Source organism: Lynx rufus, unplaced genomic scaffold (genome assembly GCF_022079265.1).
Source record: "Lynx rufus isolate CCGP_SWC_20201006 ecotype Redwood Valley unplaced genomic scaffold, mLynRuf1.p SCAF_44, whole genome shotgun sequence".
In the NCBI taxonomy this organism is placed as follows: Eukaryota; Metazoa; Chordata; class Mammalia; order Carnivora; family Felidae; genus Lynx; species Lynx rufus.
In genome coordinates this window covers 979268-1006385 of record NW_025814861.1, presented here as the reverse complement: position 1 = coordinate 1006385, position 27118 = coordinate 979268, and the positions used below count along the sequence as shown (strand labels likewise).

The window sequence follows — 27118 nt, the reverse complement described above, 5'->3', positions numbered from 1 at the left end:
GAAATTACTGTTCTGTACCGGTTTTTCTGAGCATGTCCCTTAATGATTCCATGAAAAGGTTGCTCAGAAACCTGTTGGCTTGGCTATAAAGAAAAACATCGTAAAGGGAAAGAAAGTAATGGGGAGGGAGGTACTAATCTCTTCAGGATGAGCATCAAAGATCTGAAGGGGGGAGGGAGAGGGGGGAAAAGTGGGGAGAGATGGGGGCAGAGAGGGAGGGAGACTGGGAGAGAGAGGTGTGTGGACATTAGGGGGAAATGCTTACCTCTTAAAACACACACACACACACACACACACACACACAAGGACATTCTAGTGAGTGCTAATACGTGTCAAACCCTACACGAACCCAGATGCTATGACGAGCCCCATTTTACATGTGAAAACAGAGACACAGAAACATTAAGCAACATGCCGAAAATCACACCGCTAAGAAACGGCAGAAGCAGGCGATGAACCCAGGCAGAACTTCCAGAACGCAGGTTTGTAACTCCTGTACCGCCTTCCCCGTATCACTGCTCTGCCTCTGCTACTGTCCTCTTCACACACCTTATGTTCCAGGCAAAAGAGCCGAGTCTCATGAGCCAAATACAGAGGTCACCCAAGTAGGGAAGGTGCACCCCGGATGCCTACCAGGTGACGCCTGCGTAGCTCCCAGGAGAATGTTGTTTTACACTTTAGTGCTTACGTATTACAATGTCTATTAAAAACACATATATAATAAACAACTGAATAAGTCACAGAGTTTCCTTTTTAAAGCAACCATATGGAAAAAAAGTTAATCTATTTTTAAAACATCAAGTAATCAAAAGTAAAAATGATACGGGAATATAATCAAGAAACAAACAAACAAAAATCAAGGACGTAGCATGGGAATCTAATAGTTTTAGATTAGGAAGGCTTAGAAATCTAGTTTTCTTAAGATTTCTTTCTTAATTTTTTTTATATTTGCTCACACTGTCCTCTCTACCTACAACGGGAGATACCCGCCCTCTTCCCTACCTCCGTGATTCTATGGAGACACCTTCCTGGGGCAGGTCAACACCCCCCCCCCCACCGTCTTTAGCGTGCACTCACCACACTGGTCTCCTCTGTAAGGCCTTCGGGGCCCCCCGTGCCCGCCTAGTATTGTGACCTTCTGCTCTGTGCCACATGGATCTGTCCTGCCTCACCTCTTTTTTTTTTTTTTTTTAATATTTATTTATTTTTGGGAGACAGACTGCAAGCAGGAGAGGGACAGAGAGAGAGGGGACACAGAATCCAAAGCAGGCTCCAGGCTCCGAGCTGTCAGCACAGAGCCCAATGTGGGGCTCGAACCCACGAAGCGCGGGATCATGACCTGGGCTGAAGTCGGACGCTTCACCGACTGAGCCACCCAGGCGTCCCTGTCCTGCCTCACCTCTTACTGTGCTGGAAGCATTGGGAAGCCAGGGCCCTGTCTTCTCTAGCTTCCCCTACCCACACCCCCCCTGCACCGCCCGCAGAGTCAAACACACAGCTTTGCACACGGCAGGCCCTCAAGAAACATTTCCTATATGACAGGGCTGGGGCTCCCCGTGAGCATTCTCAGGAGACAATACTGGGATTCCTCACTTCCATCAACAGATAGAAAACGCACAGAATAGTTACGACTCAACTATTTCTTGAGACAGAAGACTCCGGCCAGATAAGCCAAATCTATAAGGACTAGAAATCATTTTCTTACTAATGCTCATCGAGTCTTATTACAAGTCTCTAGGCCACAACTGGGACTGAGCTTTTGTAAGGTCTCTACCACATGCCTAGCCTTCTATGAGTACTTTATAAACAAAATACAGTAATTAACCTCGGGACCATTGAAAACCACACACACAACCAGATGAAATTAATATTTACAAGATCAAACAGGACAGCAAAGACGGTTAAATCAAGAAGGATTTAGATGTGGGTCAACTCACACTCCAAACCACAAATGAAATCTGCTATTAAGATGCCCTACGCTCGCTCGTAGCACTGACAAGCTGCCTCCAAGACAACATCAGGAAGGGTAAAGCGTTTGGACTAATGTCAGTGCACAGAGGACCCCCCCCCCCCGTCACCCACCCATTCACGGGAGCCAAGAGCAGCCAGGACCATTAAATCCACAGAGAGAGAGAACGTCTCACGTCAGTCTGACCTCCGCCCACCACGGCACAACTGGAATGATTAACAACACGAAGGCAAGTGGCTATTCACGGAGCCCTCATTATGCGCCAGACATCATTCTAAATGCTGCCGGTGTAGCAATTCGCCGAGGCCGAACCACCACCCAGTGAGGCAGCCGCCACGGTGAGGCCCATTTTGGGCCCATTTTGCAGAGGAGGAAGCACGGAGGGGTTGAGCCATTTGCCCCCAGGGCACGTAGGAAGGAAGCAGGGGAGGCACAGGGTGACCGGGCCTCAGACAGAGCCCGAGGCGCCTAACCATCAGGTCACACGCCTGGGCGCCCAAGTCTGCAATTTTACTGTCCCGCGTGGGCTGCCAGAGCACCTGCCTCCGTTCCCAGCACCGCAACTACGGCGCGCTGTTTACTCCGGGCCTTCATCACGGACCCTTCGTCGCGCAGGACAAACGCTGGCAGTGTCTGCGGCTCCTTGTTAGTCCTCCTGCACCCCCCTGCTCCCGCGAGGGACTCAGGCGACCCTGCCTCCCTCTGAACGGACCCCTCGTGGAGCTGTCAGGACGGGGAAGACGAGGAATAAAACTCACGCTCCCGCCGCAGCCGCCCTGGCGACGGTCAGGCGGTGACCGATCTGGACCAATTTCCAGATACGTGACGCGGGCACGGCTAGGGGAAGGCGTCCCCAACTTCCAAGCAGGGAAGTGCCACTTCGGAAGAGCCGCTTTGCAACGTTCGGAGTGGAACACAGGAAGGCACAGGCGTGGCGACTGAGGGTGGCCTTGCCGATCGAGGCGTCCAGACCGGCTCCGCATGACCCTCCGTCCGGAGGCGGCCCGCCCCATCTCCGGGGACACGCTCATCAGACCAGAACAGACAGAGGGCTCCCGATTCCCTTCTGGAGAGCGGAACGGAGAGGCTCCTCACCCGGCCCACACCGTTCACCTAAACTGGGGTCAGGTGATGTCAGAGGCCATGAGGCTGTCCTGCTCCACCAAGCACACCTGTCTGTGCCTGCCTGCACAGGAGAGCCTGATGGAGGAGACGCACGAAGAAGCAGGGACCCTTGTCCCGACCGCGGCTCCTAGAGTGCCAAGTTCTGGGTCCAGACATGTCTCTGGTTTTTGGCGGCGGCCCCTTAGGAAGGCCTGGCTCTATTTCCTGCCCTCTGGTTCCATAAAACGCCCAACAAATGCCCCTTTTTTGCTGACATGAACTCAAGTGACTCTTCTCCTGGCGACCTAAGGAGACTAGACAAAGGCAAAAGTAAGCCTGCATCACCCGAGGTGGTCGTCAGCCAACTCCATTAAGCAGGACTATTGAACGTGTTGCCGCAGGGGGCTGCACGCACTTGGCACGGCGCTTAGACGTTCTCCCGCATCTGTGGCCAGGCTCCTTCTGCCTGAAATAATCAGGAATAACTTGGTAAAACTCAGTAAACTTCATTTACTCTACGATAAATAGGAGCACAGATGGGAGCCAATGAGAGGCCAGAATTGCAATTTCCAGATACAAAATCAGCTAGCAACCAGAAAACTCTGCCTATACCTGGGATTTTTCAGCAGATGACCCAAGCATTACTCATCAACGTGAAAAGACTCCCTGAATTTCATCCTAGTAAGCCCCCTGAAGGCAGAAAACCGAGTTAATCTTTCTCCGAGATGCCAGAATCAACAACGCACCCTCTCTGCTTGCTCAGCCCCTCCTGATGACGATGGAAAAGTCATCACTGTGGCCCCCAGTGAGTGCAATAAACAATGGAATGTTCTGTGCTCACGGGGAAAAAATTCAAAAGTGCCAATCTTATCTTTTTAAATTCTTGCTTATTTATTTTTGAGAGAGAGAGAGAGAGAGAGGGAGGGAGGGAGGGGCAGAGAGAGAGGGAGACAGAATCCCAAGCAGGCTCTGCGCTGTCAGCACAGAGCCCGATGCAGGACTCGAACTCACAAACTGAGAGGTCATGACCTGAGCTGAAATGAAAAGCCAGATGCTTAACAAACTGAGCCACCCAGGTGCCCCATCCAATCTTATCTTTCTTAACATTAAGAATTACATGAGATTGGCCACCAATTACAAAAGCGAAGTCTTTATATTAGGCTGAGTGAAAATAACGTTGAACGTGAACATTTGAGAGCCATACAGAAAAAGCGTGATATGACAGATACCATATAGGGATTCCAGTCCCCTCTCCCTACGCACAGAGAGGCAAAGTGCATACTATTTTCAGTAATCGAAAGGTCACGTGAAGGGTGCTGTGTGACAAAAATGTCTGGGCCCTCCAAATCCACATCTCTACAACTTGGGTTTGGAAAAGCTTTTGTAACCACACCCATTCCCAACATAGCGCATTTCACTTATTCCAAAACTTTCTGAAATCACGATGCATCTTATGATCCTGGTGTCTAAAAATTTATCTCTAGCTCTGTCCTTCTCGGTGGCACAGGCGATGATGACGCGTCTTACACTCAATGGCGTGTTATATTCAATACAACAGAAGGGATTTGGCAAACGTGCCACTCCTCGCCATCCACACCTCCTTCCCACCCCTGAGAACTACCGAACCCAGTCCGACCCCACCCTGAAGACCCCCCTGTACCTGAAAGAACGGAGCAGCCGTGGACTACACACCCTCACTACGTTGGAGAAAAACGGAATTGACTCATTTGCAAAGATAAAAGAGAACCGTTCTCCACAAGCGAGACGGGACCTACAGGATCAGAATGCAAACAAGCGCCTTGCCCTTCTTCAAAGCTTCTAACTCGAACTAGAGTATTCACTTCGGACAGAGGCTGGTAACTCAGGGAGAACAAGAGGAGAAAGAATCACCCTCAGAATGACTTCGGTCAAGAGCTACAGACCAGCGTGGGGCTTAGTTAAAGGGAGACAAGCCTCAAGTCTAAACAGTAATTTGTGCATAATTATCCTCTCAGGTTGATACAAGATAGTTAGATTAAATAAATTAATCAATTACAAATTGTGCTGGCAAGCTCCAGTGCCTAGCTTCTCCTAAGGCCAACCCGCCAACCGCTCCAAGGCTGCGTGTCACAGCCCCCAAATCGGAGCTGGCAGGTGATGGGGACAGAGGAGACGGAGCCATCTGAGGGGCGGGCAGAGGGAAGGCTCTGCTGAGCCGTGACAACGGAAGCCTTAAACACAAGATCCATTACAGCCTGAACACCCACGGCCATTGACACATCACGGCTGGAAATAAATCCTCGTTTCGGAAAGCAAAGACCGGGGAGGAAGCAGCCATTAACATGCCTTGCCCAAAACACAGCTCAAGATCTCTGTCTGCCAAGATAGGTGACTGGGACTCATGCCCTCTCTTACCCACCTCCTTACTTGGAATTGCTATCGGGAGGTCAGGTTAGTCTCGGGACGTGAGTGTCAATCTTCACTAATAAATTTCATTAGCAAAGCTCCTGAGAGCTTACATTTATTAAGCTCTGAGCCAGTTCTTTACCTAACGCTGGTAACCCACGAAGGTAAGAACTATTATCAACCCCATGTAAAGATATGGAAACTGAGGCTCGAGAGAGACCAAGGGGTCTGCCCAAGGTCACACAGTAAATAAACTGCAGAGCCCGGATTCAGTCTAGATACCTCACTGCCAGTGAAGGAGGGGAGGTTCGGGGCAGAAAAAATATTAACGAATTAACGATCATTCAGTTTCCATTTCTTCTGTAAAAAGCATAACTGAGTAGCAGAAATACAATCCCACCTGTAGAGGCGGGTGGCAGAACGAGCGAGTCCCGACTGCAGGGTGAGAGGCAGGGACACACGATCCTGCAGAAGTGCACACACACGGCCACCAGCAGAGAGACACAGGCGGAAGAAGATGGGCCAAAGGAACAAGTGACAAGAACTGACAAAAAAGTTGTACAGCAGCACCTTGGGCTTCCCGGCTGCTGGTTCCACCGACACCGGTATGACACGGGCGCGCCATAAAGCAGCCCCTATGCAGGCCGATTCACAAGCGCCCTTCGTTTCCACCGCTCCGGGGAAGGAGCACACAGCAACGGTGTGTGTTATCGGGACCGCTGCACAATCCGTTCAATCGTCCCGTTTGCTGGATCCTTCATTAAGAGGGCCGCCCTCTCCGAGCTTCTGTAGGAAGCCCTTTATCCTCTCCACCAATCGCACCATGTTGCTCAGCTTCAAAGCTCAATCTTCAAGCACACAGCTTCACGACATTTTCCTCTGTGCTTTCAGAGAAAGGTACCCACAAGTCTTACCTTTGTCCCCCGTGACCCCAAAGCAGCCCCAGATAATAGTCCCCCTTCATCAACTAACTGATGCAAGCCTCCTCCTGTGTCGGCCAGCATTTCTGCAACACTGAAGGACACCTTAGGAAAGAACATAAAGGATGGGAGGGGAGGGACGAGGAATGAATGAGGCCACAAGGGATGGGGGCTGAACCACAACTTTGGAAGCAAGTTCTCGGATCACACAGTAAGCCAGAGCTACAAAGAAGGAAGGCACCTCACTCACACACGTGCCTGCAGGCCCCGGTCCTCAAGGCTCTAAGGCCAGCCTTGGGAGGATCTGCCCAGCCCGGGTCAGGGACAGTGGAGGGTGATGTGGTATAAAAAGTAACAATACTCCCAGACCCTCTGATTCTAGTTGGAAGATTCTGCTTTTTATACTTATATATATGAGTATACTTTATATACTCCTACTAGCATGTAGGAGACAGTTTTTGCAAATGAAGGCTAATCTGGCATACTTTAAAACTACAGTATTTTATACTATATATATATATATACTATAGTATAGAGCCTGGGTGGCTCAGCTGGTGAAGTTTCCGACTTCGGCTCAGGTCACGATCTCATAGTTCATGAGTTCGCACCCCGCATCGGGCCCTGTGCTGACAGCGCAGGGCTAGAGCCTGCTTTGGATTCTGTGTCTCCCTCTCTCTGCCCCTCCCCCGCTCACGCTCCATCTCTCTGTGTCTCTCAAAAATAAATAAACGTTTAAAAAAATTTTAAAAAACAACTCTACTGTTTTGGCCGGAGTATTCTATAATAACTTTTATAGAATATATAACACGCTAAATCACTACAAAACTTGTTGTACTGCATGAAGGGTATAAATATTTTATTAATAAAATGCTTTGTTTACAAGTTTAAAAAAAGAACAAACAATACTCTTCCTCCATGGTGGTAGTTCTTAAACCTGTTGGGGCCACAGACCAATGAGTGAATTCCAATGAAAGCTAAGGACTATTCTCCTGGAAAATGTCCCTACATAGAGTCACGGACCCAACAGAGGCCTGACCACAACAGACCCTGGATTGAGAACTCCTGCCTTTTGTGAAGGGACTTCTTTATAATACGTATTTTATCAAACACAAACAATAGGCAAGCACCAGTCAGGGTGGGAGACAGTAGAAAACTAACAGGCGCAGAATATAATACAGTCCAACCCTCCCCCCAATCAAATGCTTAAACTCCTTCCATGTCACCTCTGCCATGCATTAGCAGAAGCCGCAGGAGTGGAGAACTGTGATAACCAAGTTCAAAGATCATATCTATGGTCCCGAAGGTCTGTGGAGCTAAGCCATGCTTTAGCAACTCGAATTTAGAGACACCACCACCAAAATAACAATTTTTTTTAGCCTGAAATTGTAACGCAATAGAGGTAAATTAGGGAGTTATGATTCACACAAGAGATTCTCTTTTGCCAGCCCATTTATGTATTGAAAATAAACGATTGACAATGACTTCTGTAATTTACATAAATGCTCAGGAACATAGAATCCATAATGATGTTAGCAAACCTTTGGAAATTTCTTTTTTGTTGTTGTTGTTTATTTATTTATTTTTAATTTACATCCAAATTAGCATATAGTATAAAAATGAGTTGAGGAGTAGAATCCAGTGATTCACCCCCTACATATAACACCCAGTGCTCTTCCCAACAAGTGTCTTCCTTGATGCCCCTTGTCCATTTAGCCCATCCCCCTCCCACAGCCCCTCCAGCCACCCTCAGTTTGTTCTCTGTATTTAACAGTCTCTTCTGTTTTGTCCCCCTCCCTGTTTTTATATTATTTTTGCTTTCCTTCCCTTACGTTCATCTGTTGTCTCTGAAAGTCCTCATATGAGTGAAGTCGTATGACGTTTGTCTTTCTCTGACTAATTTCACTTCGCATAATAGCCTCTAGTTCCACCCACATTGTTGCAAATGGCAAGATTTCATTCTTTTTGATGGCCAAGTAATACTCCATTGTCTATATATATGCCACATCTTCTTTAACCATTCATGCATCCGTGGACATTTGGGCTCTTTCCATACTTTGGCTACTGTCGATAGTGCCGCTGTAAACATGGGGGTGCATGTGCCCCTTTGAAAGATTTTACCTCGTGGATGCAGACCACAGAGTAAAGGGATCTGGGAATCAGATGATGTATGAATCTTCTCAGGTGCTTACACCTGGTGGCCGGGGGCAGGTCACTGAACTTTTAGGAGCGTGAGTTCCCTCCGCAGGGAACTAAGACAAAAATGCAGGGCTATGAGACAACCTTTGGCGATGGGGAGCGTCTGGGACAGCTACCCAGCCATGCTTCTGACCCTCACACAGACTAGGCTTTTGACCTTCACCACAAACCCTGGTGGAGACACTGTTATCAACCTAATTTTACCGATCAGGAAACAGGAGTAAGTCGCCCAAGGTCACAAGCAGTAAAGGGAAGAGGCAGGACTTGAACCCAGATAATCTGGCCCCAGAGCTCATGCTTTTAAGGCCACGCTACGCTGCCTCTCCCAGTCTGATGAGAGGAGGGACGCTCCCATGCTTTTGGAGTTGCGAGTGCTAAGTAGAAGAGACCTCTGTAACTTTCACTGCATGCTTTCTTTGCCCTTTTCATATTCGCCTCAAAATAATCAAGATAATTTGCCTTCTGTTTGTAGCCCCAAACTAGTTTAAGAAGAAAAAAAAAAACTTAATCTGCATTATCCTTCAGCAAGTCAAGCTGTGAGTAGAATCCACAAACCGAATAAAGACATCTCAGCAGCTGTGCGCTCGGGAAATACAGTGGTTAAAAGTCATCTCACCCCAAACCTAAAGAAAAGTGGGACCTTAAATCCTACCTAGGCCCCCACCTCCTCCCCTCAGAAACACATTTTATTAAAATTACAATACTGACTTCCAAGATTATGAAGCTACTTATTTAGCTGAAGTGTCTTCCTGCTTTGGTTTCTCTCCGATGGGCCCTGCGGCCACTGCAAATACAATGAACAGGATATATCCCTGGCCCCAGTCAGGGCGATCAGTACTTACAGCTCAACGGAACCACACACGATGTGGGCAGCGGTGCAAGCTGCGGACTTCAAGAATCTCCCAAGTATGTGACTCTAAAGGTGTGGGAAACTAAAATGAGATGGGGCACCTGGGTGGCTCAGTCAGTTGGGCATCTGACTTTGGTTCAGGTCACGATCTCACGGCTGGTGGGTTTGAGCCCCACATCAGGAGTCTGCTTGGGATTCTCTCTCTCTCCCTCTGTTTCTGCCCCTCCCCCACTCACACTTTCACTTTCTCTCTCTCTCAAAATAAACGAATAAACTTGAAAAAAAATGAAAGACCATGGTTTTAAAAAATACAATACAATACAATAAAACAAAACAAAATGAGCAAGTATGAACGAAATAAGAAAGGAGCAGAGCCCATTCAAACAGGCTTAGTGAAGGGGAAAGGACAAGCAGGTTACTCAAGCAAGAAGGTGGCCAGGTGCCAGGGCCCAGGGGTCACAGTCAGAGCATTACAAACTACATTATGGAGTTTGTCTTAAACCTGAGTATAGGAATCATCAACGCATCTCAAGGAGGAGACTTACGTGATCAAACCTGCACCGTGTCTCTCTGACTTGCATGGGGCAAGACAGGAGGTGGTGAGACTGGGAAGCCAGTTAGGAAGCCTGCAACTGACCTGGCCGTGGAAGACAGCCCGAAGCAGGGTGGGAGCACGAACGCTCCCACTGGCAACGAACGCTCACTAAGCACAGAAGCACGGGGCTCCATGCTGGTGCCAAGCGCCAGAAACCACGGCGTGAGCACAGGGCCCGACACGTGGGGGCTCGCTGCAGCTGGCGTGCAGACTGGGTGAAATCACCAAAGGCCAGGGATACTGCCTGGTTCCACTTTGGTTTTCCTTAACCCACCGCGGAGTCTGACATTTCCAGCTGTCTACCGGACATCAGCTCTCAACTCGTCACCTCCGGCGAGGCTGGCCTGTTGTCATCCACAGAGCAGGAGCTGGGGACAGGAGGTGCGGCAGGCAGGTCGTTGGGAACTGCCTTCCAGCCCACGCCAGCTACAGGGGCTGTCAATGTCCCTTCAGGACCAAAACCAAACTGGAGAATTACGAGAGGCCTTTCCCATTTTGTGACTCATCAGAAAACAGCAATTCCCCCAAGAGACCCTCTGCTAACCAAAAGCTTTGAAGACCTCCCTCAAAAACAATACATGCCCAGCACTGTGGCACCCAACGCTTCACTATTTGCAGCCAAGTCTCAACAGGAAAAGCAACATTCCCCCCCAGACATCTTGCTGGGAAATTACCACGTCCCAGGTTTATAAGCAGAGGTCCCAAATAGAGCATTTTGGCCGAGAATCCCAAGGAACTGCCAGCAGAATAATGTGGCTATGCCATCTGAGCTACTGCAAAGATGCACTAAAATCTCAATGTTTGAGCTCATCCAAGTAATTAAAATTAACACGGACTGCTCCATTTTAGACGGGGAAAACAAGGGATACAAGAGTATCGGCCTCCATAATCCTCTGCGGTTTAACATCTTAAAGGCAATCAGAGCTAGCATCGCTGCCCTCCATGCCAAGCTTGGGGGTAACCTAGCTAAGCGGGCATGTCTCTGCTGGCACGAGTCACGTGTTTATGGGTGGAGGGCACAGGAGGCAGGAGCCGCAGTGACAAAAGGCAAACTGACGGGGCATCTGGGTGGCTCGGTTGGTTGGGCCTCCGACTTGATTTCAGCTCAGGTCGTGGTCTCCCGGTTCATGGGTTTGAGCCCCACATCGGGCTCCCCACTGACAGCATGGAGCCTGCTTGGGACTCTCTCTCTCCCTGTGTGTGTGTGTGTGTGTGTGTGTGTGTGTGTGTGCGCGTTCCTGCCCTGCTCACACCCTCTCTTTCCGTCTCAAAATAAACAAATAAAACTTTAAAAAAAAGAGAGAACAAACACCCACTGAGTGCCTACTGCGTGCCGGCCCTGTGCAGTCACCACACAGGGAGAGGAGCGTCCTCAAACTCCTTTTACAGGTGAAGACAGAGACGCATGGAGAGGAACTGTACCATACAGAGACTGCTACGGTGATTTTAACAGGAGGACGCACTGCCACCGAATCATTAAACAAAACTCTTCAATGGCCACTGGATCGTTTTCTGCTCACCAGGAAGAAGTCGCGAATTCGCTCTGTCTGGAAACTCCGGTGATTCTAATTCTCATCACAAATACCATGGATGATGCAGGAGTCTGAATCAATGCATTCAACTCCAGGAAGCATACTGAACTATAAAGTGTGGCTTTAAGTGGTTGAGATGAAGAAACGACTGGACACACAACCGGGCGGGCAGTCGGGCATCGGAGACGGCGCAGGGCACTCAGAGGACCCAGCCTGACCCTGGGGGAGGTGCTATAGTCGGCGCATAAGGCCAATGTCCCCCAGGGGCAAAATCGTCCCTCAGGGCATCAGGTATTTAAATGAAATTTAAACGGACCCAGCTGCAAATACAGTGCCTAAGGATCACTAACACACATCACAGAGAACACAGAGAGTTCTCTCACCGTAGAAACAAACCAACCGGGTCAGGTCTGAGGTCAGCAGCAGCAAGGAAGTCAGTACCCTGAAGAGGACTGAGTGATTGTTTTTCTCCTCTGGACACAAATGAAAGAAACGCATTTAGTGTCCTCTTGAAATCAACGAGGACCCCTGAAAGCAAGCACAGCATCAGGCTGGAGCGGGATGCGGGCAAGCGGGTAACACGCCAAGGGCAAATAAAGCAGAAAACCGGGTATCACTAGCAATAAATCTGCATTTGCATTAAGCATATGACGGAATGAAAATGCGCCAAGCTATAAAAACAGGATGATACTTAAGACATCGACACTCCAAGACACAAGCTCCTCCATGTTCAGACACCGTTCGAGAGCAGCTGCACCCGCCAGTTAAGTCACCCAGCACACCATGAGCGTGTTAAGACTTTGCCATGGTTAAGACTGGTGAACTGGGACATAGGAAGGCCGCTAATTAAGAGGGGAAAAAAGACCAACGTTATTACCAGGTGCCTTGGGCACTTAACTCCTCTGATCAAATTAGACATCTGGATAGAGTCTAAGTTCCAGGGAGACGGGAATGTATCAGTTTTGTCTGTGGAGTCTAGAACAGTGCCTCGAACACAGTAGGTGCTCATTAAGTAGGCACTGAATGGGCCAATTCGATACTTGCTAGCAAAAAACGCACTACCTAAAAGCATAGTCTGGAAATGAGTAAGACTGAGCATCTTATAACAAGAGCAACTATTTTTTCCCATGTGAATGCATGCACACACCCCAAATGTGCAGACTCCCCCCCACCTCCTTCAAAATCTTCCATGTACAGAGTCATCAGGAAAGAGCCAAGCCTGGAATGCTCAGTGGTGAGAACGACTGACAAGGGACCGATAATCAGGGAAGCCTCGGGGCGCCGGGGTGGCTCAGTCAAGGTGAGCGTCTGACTTCAGCTCGGGTCATGATCTCACGGTTCATGAGTTCGAGCCCCACGTCGGGCTCTCCGCTGTTAGCACAGAGCCGCTTCGGATCCTCGGTCTCCCTCTCCCTCTGTCCCTCCCCCACTCGCTCTCTCCCTCTCTCTCGAAGGTAAAAATAATAGAGAAACCACTGTTATTTCGACTGAAAATGACTAGGGCACAATGTAACTCCCAACCCTAAAACAGGTAGACACACACTAATGGCGAGAAGAGAAAAGCAATTGGCATCTCGTGCACCCAAACGAGGACACTTCCTGTTAAAACAGAAAAACAAACAAAAAACAAAGTGGGGACTGGCACTACCTTTTCACGGCCATCCTCGCACGCCCCCCGTGCCGCCAAGGGCAGCAGGGGCCTCCAAGGCAGACACCTGCTCTTCGGGGCTTGCCCAACAAAGGCTCCGCTTTCCACATCCAAAGCTTACAGCAGAGGGAGGGACCTGCCTCTCAGAAGCCCGGGGTCTGGGGCCGCCTCACGCATGGAAGTCGGGGCAGTTCCTCTGAGCCACGTCCACACCCAGGCTGGGCCCTGCAAGGCCTCACTCTGTACAAAGACTGTAGGGGTCCTTGAATCACACCTGTCCCCGATGGTGCCCTCAGTGGACTGAGCACTGCGCCTGCCTCACTGACAGGGGGTCGGTGGCCTCACAACTACAAATAAAAGGTAGTATTTTAGTGGGCCTTAACAGCAGAAGGAACCTGTCTGGTGCTCTGGACATTCAGCTGACATTCATTTTCCACGCTGCCAAGTACCGCGGGCCCCAATTAGAGGGCTGGCAGTATAGCCTGGGAGAAGTCTCCCTGTATATAACGAGGGTCAAAGACCTGCCGGACCACTGAGGTCCCTTTGAGATCCACCACTTAGTGGAAAGAGGCACGGCCCCTAGAGTTTGTTTGGAAATATGGGAGGGGGAGGGGGGCACAGCTCAATTACTAAGTGCCTACTAAGTGCCAGATGCCAGGTGTTCAAAGATGATGCCACAGTCCCAACCTTGGTGAAAAGGGGGCAGACCTGGACAGCAAGGGGCTACGGCATGATGTGATCGGTACAGCTGCTGAGACGCCGTGGCGCAAAAACCGACAAGATCAGCTCGGCCTGATTATTCCAGAGGCTTCTCTGAAGCAACACTTTAACCGGGCTGGAAGAGGAAGCGGTACAACACGCACTCAAGAAGGGACCAGGGGCTCCAGAATAGGGATGGCAAGCAGCAGGCGCCGTCACCGCTCTGGACTCCTCATGGTGGGACGGGGGTGCGGCTGGCAGAGCGGCCACAAATGAAGCCAGAAATTTCAGAAAGAGCCTCCAATTCAGAGGCTGTGATGTTTGCCAGTACAGTAAAGGGAGGGGGAGACCAAAGTTACCGACTTGCCAGGACTTGCCAGAACTGACCGGATGAGTAAATGGTCCCCAGGGGAAGGGAGGGGATTAGCGAGTTCTGTTCGCTTTGTCAAGTCAGCAAGGAGGAGCAGAAGGCGGAGCCAAGGCCCTGGCCCAGAGACGGCCCGAAACCAGCCCTCCCCAGCCCAGGAAGCTGCAAGCTGGAGCCTCCCAAAACAAACAAGTGACTGCAGCAAAAGCACCCCGAATAAAGGGGAATGCGGGCAGCAGCGCTCCAGAGTCGAAGGCCAGACGGACGTGCACCCGTCAGGCACCCCCGGCCCCGGCCCGGAGATCCCTCAGATGGGGCCTGGTGGCCAGAGAAGTCAGTGGAAAGCCTCTGCCACTCACTTCCACCCCCCTCCCACAACAGGAGTCTGAAAATGTCAAGGGGAAACAACAGAAGCTAATTCAGAAGGGAAAACACATACATAAATAATCTAAAAAGGAAAAGAGGAAGAGATTTAGAGGCTTCGATGTACCCACTCATGTACTGTTTTATGGCACATTTAGAAACAGCTACTGGCAATAATTACTATTTATTAAATGCCACTATATATCCCACTCTGAACGAGACACGATATACACATTTCCTAATCAGACACTCGGACCAACACTATGAGACTGGCATCATGCCCACTTTACAGCCCAGCAGACTGAGGCTCAAAGTCCAAATCCTAGTATAGGACAAGGCTTAATCTTGTGGGGGGGGGGGGTCGCAAACAGGCAGAGTGGGAGAAAAGCAGTCACAGGTGTAAACACCAGGACCTAATTTGGGTATATCTCAGAAGACTTCCTAGAGGAGGTAAGAGCTCAGCTGAGATGGAAATGAGGAAGAGTTTTCCAAAGGGAGGAACGGAGAAGGAAGAATAACATGTGCAAAGGCCCTGAGATGAAAAGATCATGGCCCGTGTGGATGTGCGGATCTACTTCTGTAGACAAGAACTAGCAAAGATAAGAGCAGGAAGAATGGGAGGCATGGAAGCTGAACCGTGAAGTTTGCCGACGAAGTGACACGTCTGGGAGTTGCTTTACGCCGGTCCTCACACCCCACAGAGAAAGACTGTACTTACTACTTCTTTTTTTTTTTTTTTAAATTTTTTTTTTCAACGTTTATTTATTTTTGGGACAGAGAGAGACAGAGCATGAACGGGGGAGGGGCAGAGAGAGAGGGAGACACAGAATCGGAAACAGGCTCCAGGCTCCGAGCCATCAGCCCAGAGCCCGACGCGGGGCTCGAACTCACGGACCGCGAGATCGTGACCTGGCTGAAGTCGGACGCTTAACCGACTGCGCCACCCAGGCGCCCCTGTACTTACTACTTCTGTGTATATTTGAAATTTTCCACAATGAAACGCTTGGGGTTCCTGTTTTCCCAGAAGGAAGGAAGGGAGGGAGGACGGGAGCCAGATCTGAAGTCCTTCGTCCTCACTGTTGTTGGTAAATGGTAACACTCCAGGCGCTGTGCTCAACACGCCAGAGCGGTATTCACGTACCCCTCACAGCTACCCTAAGAGGCGGGGCTCTGCGTGCCATTTGCAGATGAGGAAACTGAGGCTAAGGAATCTGGCCAAAGGGCTGTCTGCTTCTGGACTCAGGCCCCTGAGCACAACGACTAGAATGCCTCCAAATGCCGGCTGGGGAGCTGGCCTCGGTCCTAAGAGAGATGGAAGAAACCGCTGAGGAGCAACCAATCAGATGTCTACGTTATAAAGATCCCCAGGGAGCTGTCGAGAGGAAAATAGATTAGAAGGGGTAGGAACGGGCAGGAAGTCAGTGGGAAGCCTATAGCATCGGCTCAGGCCATCATCGAGGCCCAGGCTCAGGCAGTAACAGTCAAGACAGGGAGGAAAGAGTAAAAAAAGGTTTTCAAGAGGTGGAGCCCATCGATTTCGGTCAGCAGGGGTGAGGGGCCGGGCACCTGGCTGGTGTCCAGCGCGAGGAGCAGCACGTAGCAGGGGCCGGGGGGCAGGGAGTGGCGGGTAGGATTTTAGTTCCGGACTCCAGTCTCCCAGGCCTCTGGGTCTCTGAGTGCAGACGTCTGGTAGGGACTTTGATACGTGGGTCTGGAGGTGGCCCGGGGAAGGATCGTACAAGGGGAAACAGCACTCATCACCCAGCGGCATTTCCGCAGCTCGCGCCGCCGCGAAGGAGGGCCGGCGAGAAAACAGGGAGGCGTAACATCGGATTCTCTCTGTGCTTGTAATGCTACGCTTCCTCCCCCCGCCGTCAATGTGCAACTCACCATGAAGAAAAATGATACGGGACGATTTCCTTTCTACTAAACATTCCTGGAAGAGAAGACAAAGTGGCCTTCTCAGGCTCTGGTTACAATCTCCAGAAGGCTTTGGACAAACCACACAAACCTAATCAGCCCAGAAAAGGCTAATGCAAGACAGCCAGGAAGGGAATCAAGATGAGTCCCCTACGGACAGACAGACTGACTCCTGGGGGCAGGCGTGACACACGTCTAGCAGCCTCTGCAGCCACCCGGGGCAGCTTCTAGAGAGAGTTCCTGTTCCTTTAGAGGAAAAAAAAAAAGAAAAAAAAAAACGAGAGAGGCACAAATCTGATTCCAGGCAACAATAAAGTGGCGATTTTCAGAAACCACTAGTCAGTAGAACATAAAGATGTGGAATTAGGCCAAAGCCTTGGGACAGAAACCATTTAGAATTAGAGGGGCATCACTGGATTTTCATTAACATTTACACTCAGTGTGTTACAAGAGGCTACTGCTGTCTAGAGAACCTCTGGAAGGTAATTTTCCACTGAAGTCCTCTAGGCTGCTGCTCTGTTCTGGCATATTCTGAGATGCATACACAATCGCTACGCTTAAGAAAGGTTACCGGACAAGAGCTACCCTCTTCCAGCGCCCCCCCCCCCGCTTTTGTTTGCATAACCACAGAAACGCATACATAACTCCGCGACTCTTCCCAAGTTAGAGCCAAAAGGGACCGGAGAGATCGTCCGACACAAGTCTTCAATCCAGCAGGAAGGAAGCCAGCACCCAGAGGGGTACAGCCTCCGGGACACGGTCACACAGCGGGGCACGTGGCTAGCCAGGCAACAGCCCAAACTCAGTGCCGGTCTCGCAAAAGCTCTGTCACGTGTTGTCACAACTGCATGCTGCCCTCCTCACGCTTCACCAGAAATACCAACAAGAGTAGGATGAGCTAACGCCAATGCACACCCACCACACGCGCTGCTCTGGGCACCGGGGGGCACAGAGGTAAGCCCATCAGTCTTCACCACAGCCCTGACACGGAGGCCGTTGTAAACCACTTTGATGAGGAGGCTACGACAGAGCCAGCTTATGTCACTGGCCCCAAATCAGAAAGCTGACAGAGAGGGCTGGGGATTCAAAGCCAAGAGAGTCCGACCCCAGAGCCCTGCGGTAACAAACACCCAATTTACAAAGTGGATAGCATCCAAATGTGTATTTTTATACCGGCCTTTGTGTGCAAGCATTTTCCTAAAGAAACGACGCAAGAAATCCCAGACTAGAGGCGCCTGGGTGGCTCAGTCAGTTAAGTATCCGATGACTCTTGATTTTGGCTCAGGTCAGGATCTCATGGTTCTTGAGTTCTAGCCCTGCATCGGGCTCTGCACTGACAACATGGAGCCTGCTTAAGATCCTCTCTCTCCCTCTCTCTCTCTCTCTCGCTGATTCTCTCTCTCAAAATAAATAAATTTTAAAAAAAGAAAGAAAAGAAGAAATCCCCGACTAGGCCACAGCAGTGTTCCCACCAGGTAAGAGCACTATAGACCAATCTGAATGCCGAGCTCTGGGAGAGAGGCCTTCCCGAGCGCCCAGCGAGCAGGTTCCTCCTCACTTTGGACAAATGGGCTGCCCTGAGTGAGACACAGCCCTTCTCAACCCCTTCTCTGCAGTCCCTCCTCCCCGCTTGAGGTCTCTTCCCGGAACCCTCACCCTGCCTTTACTGCCCCTCAACTCCCACATGCCATCCTACCCTGTCCAAAACCCAGGGCTCCACACCAAGAGATTAGCAACCCTTCTCGCCAAACTCTCAATCCCCCCGTCCAACCTCCAGGTCTTAGGAGGAAAGATCTCCCTCCCACTAGTTCACGTTAACGTGTGAACTACTAATATCTACGCTCAGGCTTCCCCAGAGCAAAAAGGTGTTGACTACCTAAAACACTCTCTGATGGGTAGAATTCCAGAAGAATATACCAAAATCAAGTTTGGGGAGCTGTGCGATAGAGCAGAAATTACTGAAGGAGAGCCCCGTGTGGCCCAGGAGTCTGTCTGTCCCTCATCGTTGTTTGTGAAGATAACAGCAGCCCAGCCCCCAGAGAGTAGCAACTCTGTGTGAGCTCAATGCTTCACCTGTATGACCCCGTTCAGCCTCAGAATACCTTTCTGAGGTAGGTGCAATTATCATCCCCATTTTACCGAATAGAAAACTGAGGCCCAGAGAGGTGGGCCTCACAGCTGTCAGAGAGCAGGACTAGGAGGTGAACCACGGCAGCCCAGTTCTGGAGCCCATGCTCTTAACTGCTGAGCGATACTGTCACTCCATAACTAACTACACACATAACTACCACTTCTAGAACACCGACCGAATGTGAGTCTCCTAAGGCACTCTACGTGCATGACTTCACTTAATCTTTCCTACAACACCGTGATTCAAACACTAGCATTGTCCCCATTTTACAGAGGAGGACACTGATGCTTTACAAGAGTTTCTTCCTCACTTGTTCAAGGCGCAGAACCGGATCAGAACACAGGCAACCTAACTCCAGAACTTACAGGGAAGGCCTGACATTTCTGGCTATCTTCTCCTCTGCTTCTGACGCCAACGGTATCTAGAAATCCCAGGGGACTGGTTTTGTTCTGTTGTCTTTTTCTGGTTACGTTACTCTCTGTTCTTTTCAGAATGGCTTCCACGGCATCAAGGCTTGGGGAGGGAGGAGAAGGGTGTAGGGTTCGAGGCTCACCAGGGCAGCCGCTCCAGGAGCCACCCCCGCCGTGGCAGCAAGCCCGTTCTGAGTGAGCAGGGGCTGTGCAGGCCACATGCTGGTGAGAGGACGCCCCTAAGAATGGCACCTGTGCTCACGACACGGCCGATCCCCAACCGCGCCTGGTCCGAAGTCACGATGACGAATCGAGGTTTGGGGGGCACTGCGTGCTTAATGAGTCTGTGGTCCCCAAGCACGTATCAGAGAGAAGAACTAATTCCTTTCTCAGGGGCGGGCCTGGTGCTAAGGCAAATGCTAGGAGCAGAAATCGGGTACTGACGATACACAGAGACAGATAACCCCCAAGAGACTGATGGAACTCTCTTCCCAGTTTTCACACCACTGCCAAAATGACAGCTGCCACACAGCACCTGACATCAGGCGCTGTAGCTCAAATTAGCCTGACTCGGTCGACTCCAGAAGACTGCTATCAAGCCCCATCCCCTCCGAAGCACCTGCTGTCGACCCGGCCCTCTCAGAAAGGACACATGGGCGACAAGCGTCGTGGATAAAACTGCTAACCTCAGCCCTCAAGGAGCTTACCATCAGTTCCCCAACTGACCTCAGGCTGTCCTTCCAAATTACCCTTCTGGAAGCCAGCCCTGGCCTCCATCACAGGACCTCAGAAATGCCTCTCATCTCCACGTAGCGCATCTGGATTGCTCAGTAATGGCCAAAAATGGCAATGTCCTTATCGTACTTCATCAAAAAACACGAGCAAGCAAACCGCAAAAGGGGTTGTAAATTAAAAATTCAAGAGAAGAGGCTTTTATTTTTTCTTTCATTCATTCAGTGAATTTTAACGGAATGCTTGCTGTGTGCCAGGCGCCTTGCTAGGTGCTGGGGACGCCCAGCAGGGAACAGGACAGACGCGGCGCCTCCTCAGGGACGTGGAAGAGGCTCAATCTAAAACAACCCCACCCCCGTTAGCTCCAAGATGAGGACACATGAGGAACACCTTCAAGGATGGATCTGAGCGAGGCAGACGTAACAGCAGCTTCAAGCCATTTAATTTAAGTGAATGCTGGTAGGAATGGTCAGGGAGGCAGGATGGAGGAAAAGCCTTCAGACTTGCCAGCGGAATGTTCTCGGAATAGAAAGCAGCTCTTGCTCTAATAAAAATGAGAAATGAAGCAGGTGGAAACCTCGAAGGCAGCAGCAGCACCTTCCTTGGCGCCCATTTCCCAACCCCACCCCCCCCCCCACACACACACCAAAAGTGACCCTTCAGGGTCTTCTCTGCTTCTGCCGTCACCTGGGAAAGGCTGCGACCTTAGCCAGCGTTTCAGGCCAATGCACAAGCAGCCTCTGCCACAAACAAACGAAAAAAGTCAGAGTCAGAAAGAACAGCCTGGTGACAGGAGGCTGGAAACCTTCGGGGAGGGGTCTCCGGAAGAAGCGTGGTGTAACCCGCAGCGTATCTGAGCATGATCGGCCACAGAACGTCCACGTGGACCACCTTACGGCAAGGACAGCGTGGAGGCCAATTATTTTGTGCCCTCCTCAAGAGAGCCTGTCATCCCTCTACAGAACAATCATCTATAGGTGCATGATAGTTAAAAGCTGAAGTCTGTCCCCAGTTCAGCACGGAGAAAGTGCTGCTCACAGCAATTTGCCATCATTTCATTAGATTAGATTAATTTTTAAATGTGTTATCCTAACAATTATGCCAACTACCATGTAATTAATATTCCAACTGACTTTACGAAAATTACAAAATCCCCTAAAGAAAATCATTAGTCATTAAGCATGAACGCGACCTTTCTATGGCCAACAGCACATACAACAGAAAGTTTGTCACATAACGGGTGGTATTAAAGCCCTTCCCACACTTCCTTCAATTCTCAGCCAACAGCGCGCAAAGCTGACATTGGCAAGTCACCCCAAACTTCACTTAACATATTAATGCGCTTCCTGGTTTAAACTCTTTGAGGGTAAAATGATGAATGAGGAAGTCTTCAGCAATGAAAAGGCTCTTTTCGTTTGTAGGAGGGGCAAAATAAACACACGTGATTGCTTGCTGCCTCCATATCCCCAGCTGGAAATTAGAATACTGGCTTATTTCTTGGGGCTGCTTCCTGAGTTTATTAAAGAAATGTACACAAGGCATCCTTACCGTTGTTTCTCTCTTTCGAGGCTTCGTGTGTTCTTGCAATCTACCTTAAATCCTTTCTAGAGTAAGGTAAGGTATAAATAAGTCATAGTCAAATGGGACATTATCTATCACGATGGAAGTAAGAAAACTGTTTTCCCTGCAGCCCACCTTGGAATAATTGGCAGGGGCCCTTGAGTCCCAGAACAGAGCTGTGAGCCCCTGCATGACCTCAGCAGGAAGGAATGCAGAGGGTGATTAGTGATGTCTGCCCGGGACGAGAGCAATAGTTTGGGGGCCCCCGCAGACCACGTGTCTGTCAACTCCATCTCTCAACAAACCATTATAAATTAGCAAAACGCGTACAGATTCACGAATGAAAGATAACGTATGAACTGCTCTTAGGGCGAACGCTGAAGAGGAAAAATGTTTTCTGTAGTCGGAAACCTTATGCCAAAATGGATTAAGGCATCAAGTCTGGAGGAAAAGAACGCTGACCTCAGTCAGGAAACGCAAATTCTCGTCTAGCTGTGAGGCCATGAGCAGGTCAGTTCAGTGGGCCTCAAGGTGCTCAGCTTTAAAATAAGGGTTAAACTACACATCTCTCACTCATACTCTGTTTCGACTGATCAATGGTACGAGCAGCCCCAAACCGCCCCTCTGCTGGGGCACTAGGGAGCTGATGAAAGAACTCTACTACGAAGGCTCACCAGGCCCAGAACAGAACTAAAAACCTCTCCATCTCTCACACGGCTTGTGTGGGATTTACCATCTATTTTCATCTGTAGCATCTCCAGGACAAGAAGTTCCATATACCTCATAGTTATCTTCCTTAATACAACCTCTTCTCCAGCTTGGAGCAAGGGGAAGGGTCGGGAGCAGGGACGTTTATTTCAATACACTATTAAATTCGGCGAACAAGCACACTGCCTTCATTCAAAAGTTAAGTGCCATCGCCTCGATTAGAAACCAGTCACTTCCCCTGGAGTCCCGGTCACTCATGGTTTTGTGAGCAGCCTAAGTTTTCCTGCCACCGAAAAGTCTCCATAGCTCTAGCCTATTCCAAAAACATTACCCACGTGATACACCAACACAGCTTCCGTGTCCAAACACCAAAAAGCAAGACTTTCTACCAGGAGTCCGACCAGAAATAAGTCACACATACGCCTACTGACCAGACCCCACCCGATCCCAGGGTAAACTCATGGAAGGGTGACCTACAGTGCCCCTGGGAAAACAAAGAGCCTCAAACAGGACAGCCAGATAGGGCAGTGTTGTCTGCGTGGGGCTGGAACAGGCTCGCGCCTGGCTACGGCAACGAAATAATTTTTATTTGCCCTGCACCCCCTCCTTTTGGGAACTGCCTCTCCAACTCCAAGGAGCCCCACTTCCTGTGCTTCAGGTGATCTGTAACAGCCAATCAGAGAATCTCGCTCCTGGACTCACGGCCCGTTTAGGTAGGAGCCACCTACCAAGCAGGGCTCAAATCCCTTTTCAGGGTCTGGTGTGACAGCAGGAGATCACCTGCTGTAAGAACCAGGCAAATCTACAGCTGCCAGGCCGTCTTGTCCACCCTCACAGGCGTCAGGCCAACACAGGAAAGCAGGCCTAGAGACAACAGGAGAGGGACAGTCCCCATACCAACTGGGTGCCCGGATCCTCAAGACCCAACTGGGTTTCTATCCATGGCAGCCCAGAGTTTGGGGGACAACCCCTGCGGGCTAAGGGTTCGTGTCAGAGGTTCAAGTTCTCTTTAATGCCCCCCAGCACAAATCACTTCTCCCTGAATCTCAGACTTAGCTGCTAGAGTTCTACCTCAAACCGAAGTGTATTAAATACTGTTGAGAAACTCAAAGAAAAAATTTTGCTCGCCGGATAAACCATCAGTGCTCATCTGCATCCAAGACAGAGGGGGGAAAGGACCACAGAAAAGAGGGAAAAGATGATGGATAACTGGAGGGGGCGAGAGCAGCTCCCTATCAATAACTGTGAGAACCACCGTTTCCAGAGCAGTTGCACAGTGTAATGAAGAGAGCTGATTCCAAACACATATTCTAATTCTTTATCAGCAAGGGAAAAAAATACACAACAACCCGAAGCACCCAAACAAAAGGAACTTGTCAGTAAACAGACTGTTGCCAGGCTTACGAGCCTAATTGTTGTCGTTATTTTTAGACTCTAGTTTAGTCTTCCCTTCACAGCTGTCCCAGGGTCTAGGCCACAGACCTGCCTGCTGACGGAGGCCTTGAGGAGCAAGTTCCATGGAGCGTGTTCAGAACAATCTCCCTCAGGGGCGCCTGGGTGGCTCAGTCGTTGAGCATCCGACTTCAGCTCAGGTCATGATCTCACAGTTTGTGAGTTTGAGCCCCGTGTCAGGCTCTGTGCTGACAGCTCAGAGCCTGCTTTGGATTCTGTGTCTCCTTCTCTCTCTATGCCTCCCCCACTCATGCTCTGTCTCTCTCTCTCTCTCTCTCTCTCTCTCTCAAAAACAAATAAATAAACATTAAAAAAAAAATTTTAATAAAAAAAAAGAACAAGCTCCCTCGAGTGCAGTCTACAGTAATTAAAGAGTAGAGAATAGTCTAACAAACACTACTCTCGCGATGTTCTTCCAGTGACCACAGGGGAAGACAGTACAAGCAACATAAACAGCGTCAGTGGCTGAACATTCAGACCACCAGTCCTTAACCTTCTAGGGGTCATGGATGCTTCCAAATCTGATGCAAGCTAGGAAGTCTTCCCCAGAGGGGGGAAAAAAAAAAAAAACATACACACAACACAACATCTTGCATATGATTTCAAGGAGTTCACAAAAGCTGCTCCCCACACCAGGTCTCCAGGTTAAATGTACCTGACTTAAACCTTCTTAAAAAAGTAATTACCTAAGCACCATGATGAATCCTCAAAGATTCAGAGGACTATGAAATAGCTCATAGAGAAATTCCAAATCTGTAACCCCAGGCTGAATCAAGAACAAACAAACCCCCCCCCAAAAAAAAAGAAAAAAGAAAGACTTGACTTCACCTTCTGCATTTCTGAAATGTAAGAAAACTCAGCTTTTTCTCTATCAGCTCCCTTTCTGACATGTCTCCCTTACCTTGTTTGACCATTTATATGCTTGAAGGAGTTGGCTATAGAGAGGAGTTTTGTCCTGCACAGGATCCAGGCTTAAGAGCCCACTGTTATGGAGAGGATGGTTCTCAGATGGCTTGCCTACCAAATTGCTCAGACGCTCCAGCTCACTGGAAAAGAAAGAGATAAAGTAAATAAACCTGACTCCACTGAAACTCCAATTCTTAGCCAACCACATTGGTAAAAAAAAAAAAAAAAAAAAAAAAAAAAAAAAAATTTAAGAAGTCTCTTAAGAGGAAATACTGTGAAAGGTTAACATCAGGGACAATTAAGAAAACCCCTAACTGGGAGCTTGTCTTATATTAAAACCGAGCTACAGATCATTCGAGTACCTGAATAAATGGTAATTATTTATCATTCACGTAGGAAGAGACTAGTACGTGGTACTTCACAGATGGTGAAACTTAACAAAACAAAGAAGAGATAAAATAAACAAATGGAACGGGAAGACACCACCGAGGGGGCTGTGTCAAACACTTCGGTCTAGCAGGAAAACTCGAGAGAAGCCTGGGAAAGTGAGCCAACAGCGAAAGCACATTCCAGGAGCACATTCTGTGAGGCCAGTCTCAAACTGTTCAACAAAAGACTCTCTAGGAACAGCTTCTCATGCCACACTCATTTTGGAATGTTCAGCCACCTTCTTGGCACCACCGTGTAAAGACTTTAAAAGGCGACAGAACGCAAATGTTCTTGAACTTTCTAGAACGGTGAAGGGTTATAAGATGCCGAACGTTACCAAAGGAAGCAGATCAGAGAGGAAACGCAAGAGACATAAGTACAGCCAGGGGGCACCTGGGTGGCTCAGTCGGTGAAGCGTCCGACCTCAGCTCGGGTCATGATCTCACAGTTCGCCAGTTCGAGCCCCGCATCGGGCTCTGTGCTGATGGCTCAGAGCCTGGAGCCTGCTTCCGATTCCGTGTCTCCCTCTCTCTCTACCCGTCCCCCGCTCACACTCTGTCTCTCCTTCAAAAATAAACATTAAAAATTTAAAAAAAAAAAAAAAGAAGAAGAAGAACAGCCACTGCAACCCCTCAAGCAGGGGAACTATTAATTGGCACTGCGCCAGAGACAGCAAGTGGATGTGGGAGTTGAGGAGGGGTGTGTGATTTCCTGGCTTCCCACCAAAAAAGAATGGCAACTACTTAAGGGGAAAAAAAAAATCAAAAGAGGCACCCATCATTTGGTCACCACCTCCTCCTCCATTCTACCTCCTCCTTCCAGCTGGTTACTAAGGAAACCAAGTTGGGGGTGGGGGGGGGGGCGGAATCCAGCCATTCCAGAAATTGTAGGATGACTATCTTACCAAATGCCTTTCCCTGCTAAGGTCAGTTCTGAGAAGCAAAAGTCCTGTAAGTCTCTGAGAAGGGTCACTCTCTTAAGGAAGGGAGGAGAAGTTCAGGACCTAACCATTTAAAGGGTTCCTACTGTGTGCTGGGCTTTTCACAATCACCCTTTCACTCAACTCTTCCACAACACTTAGAAAATAGAAGAAAGTGACTTGTAAGAAAGAGAAAGAAACATACAATCCTTAACCCTACAGGGCCACGAATTAATACGAGGGGAGGGGAGTTAAACATAGGTGACTGAGCTGGTGTAGGCTGAGGTCAGGTCTCTCCAGAGGAAGAAACTGACCAGGAGCAGAGTGGGAAGGAAGTCCTGATCAGGTGGTTTGGGAGGGGGCGGGGGCGCGAGAAAGGTACAGATCAAGGCCTGTTTTATCGTGTTTGGAGGTGGACTAGAGTGGACCTGAAGGCTTCCAGGTTCAGGGGCGAGGCACTGGTGCTAATCAGACCGAGCGCACTTGGGTTTGGGGCAGCGCTGAGCTGGTCCCGTTTGGCAGTACTCGATCAGACACGGTGGGGCACAGAGGGCCTACAGGTGAGAAACCTGCGAAGCGGAGGTGAGAAGTGGAAGTTCGTGGGAAGAGCGCGTCTCCTCGTCAGGAACCGAACGACCACACGGGAGGTCCAGGGCGGCGGGAGGCAGCCAGGAATAGGAGGCCAAGAGAAGAGAGACGAGAAAGCGGGGGTGGGGGACGAGGTGTCCCTGAGGAACAGGCATGGGCTTGGAGGGGAGGGAAAGACAGCAAGGGAGCAAGAAACTGAGAGCAGCCCCAGGTTAGAAAGACTCGCGCGGGGTCGGGACAGGGTGGACACCGGGCGGGGTCCCCGACGCCGGCCCCTTCAGCCGGTACCTACTTGAGGTCCCGGTTGACCGAATGCAAGTTGTCCTGGAAGTGCGCAATGAAGGCCTTCTCCCGGCCCTCCAGCGTCTCCTTGTTCCGCATGCCATCCTTCAGGCAGTCGAACACCCTGCTCACGCTGGAACGCAACGCCTGGATGGCACTGATGGCCTGAGCAAAGGCCTCCAGGTTCACTCCGACACTTAGCACGTCCGCCATGTTGCCGCCGCCGCAGCGGGCTCTCCAAAGCCGGCTTCGTGAGCGAAAGGCCGCGCTCGCTGATGACGCCGACCCTCGAAGGCCTCTGGGAAATGTAGTTCTCGCGGGGCGAGGCTGCCCAGGTGGTCGGGGCAGGCTTACGTTGTCGGAAAGAGGGTTTCCGTTCAAGTGAACAGATGAGTGGGCAGGAAAGTGAGCGCCTAGATGTGTGGAAGTCAGGCTGCAGCCTCGGCTTTCTTA

General features: G+C 49.9%; 1 protein-coding gene across 1 annotated transcript in view; it reads right to left on the bottom strand.

The window, feature by feature from the left end:
• Positions 1-26878, bottom strand: part of MED27 (mediator complex subunit 27) — a 200311-nt gene extending 173433 nt beyond the window's left edge. The window contains exons 1-2 of the mRNA XM_047098125.1: positions 26676-26878; positions 24443-24587 (exon numbers count right to left, since the gene is read on the bottom strand). Coding sequence (XP_046954081.1) covers positions 24443-24587; positions 26676-26878 — 348 coding nt within the window. The remainder of the gene's footprint in view (positions 1-24442; positions 24588-26675) is intronic.
• Between the last annotated feature and the right edge of the window lie 240 nt (positions 26879-27118).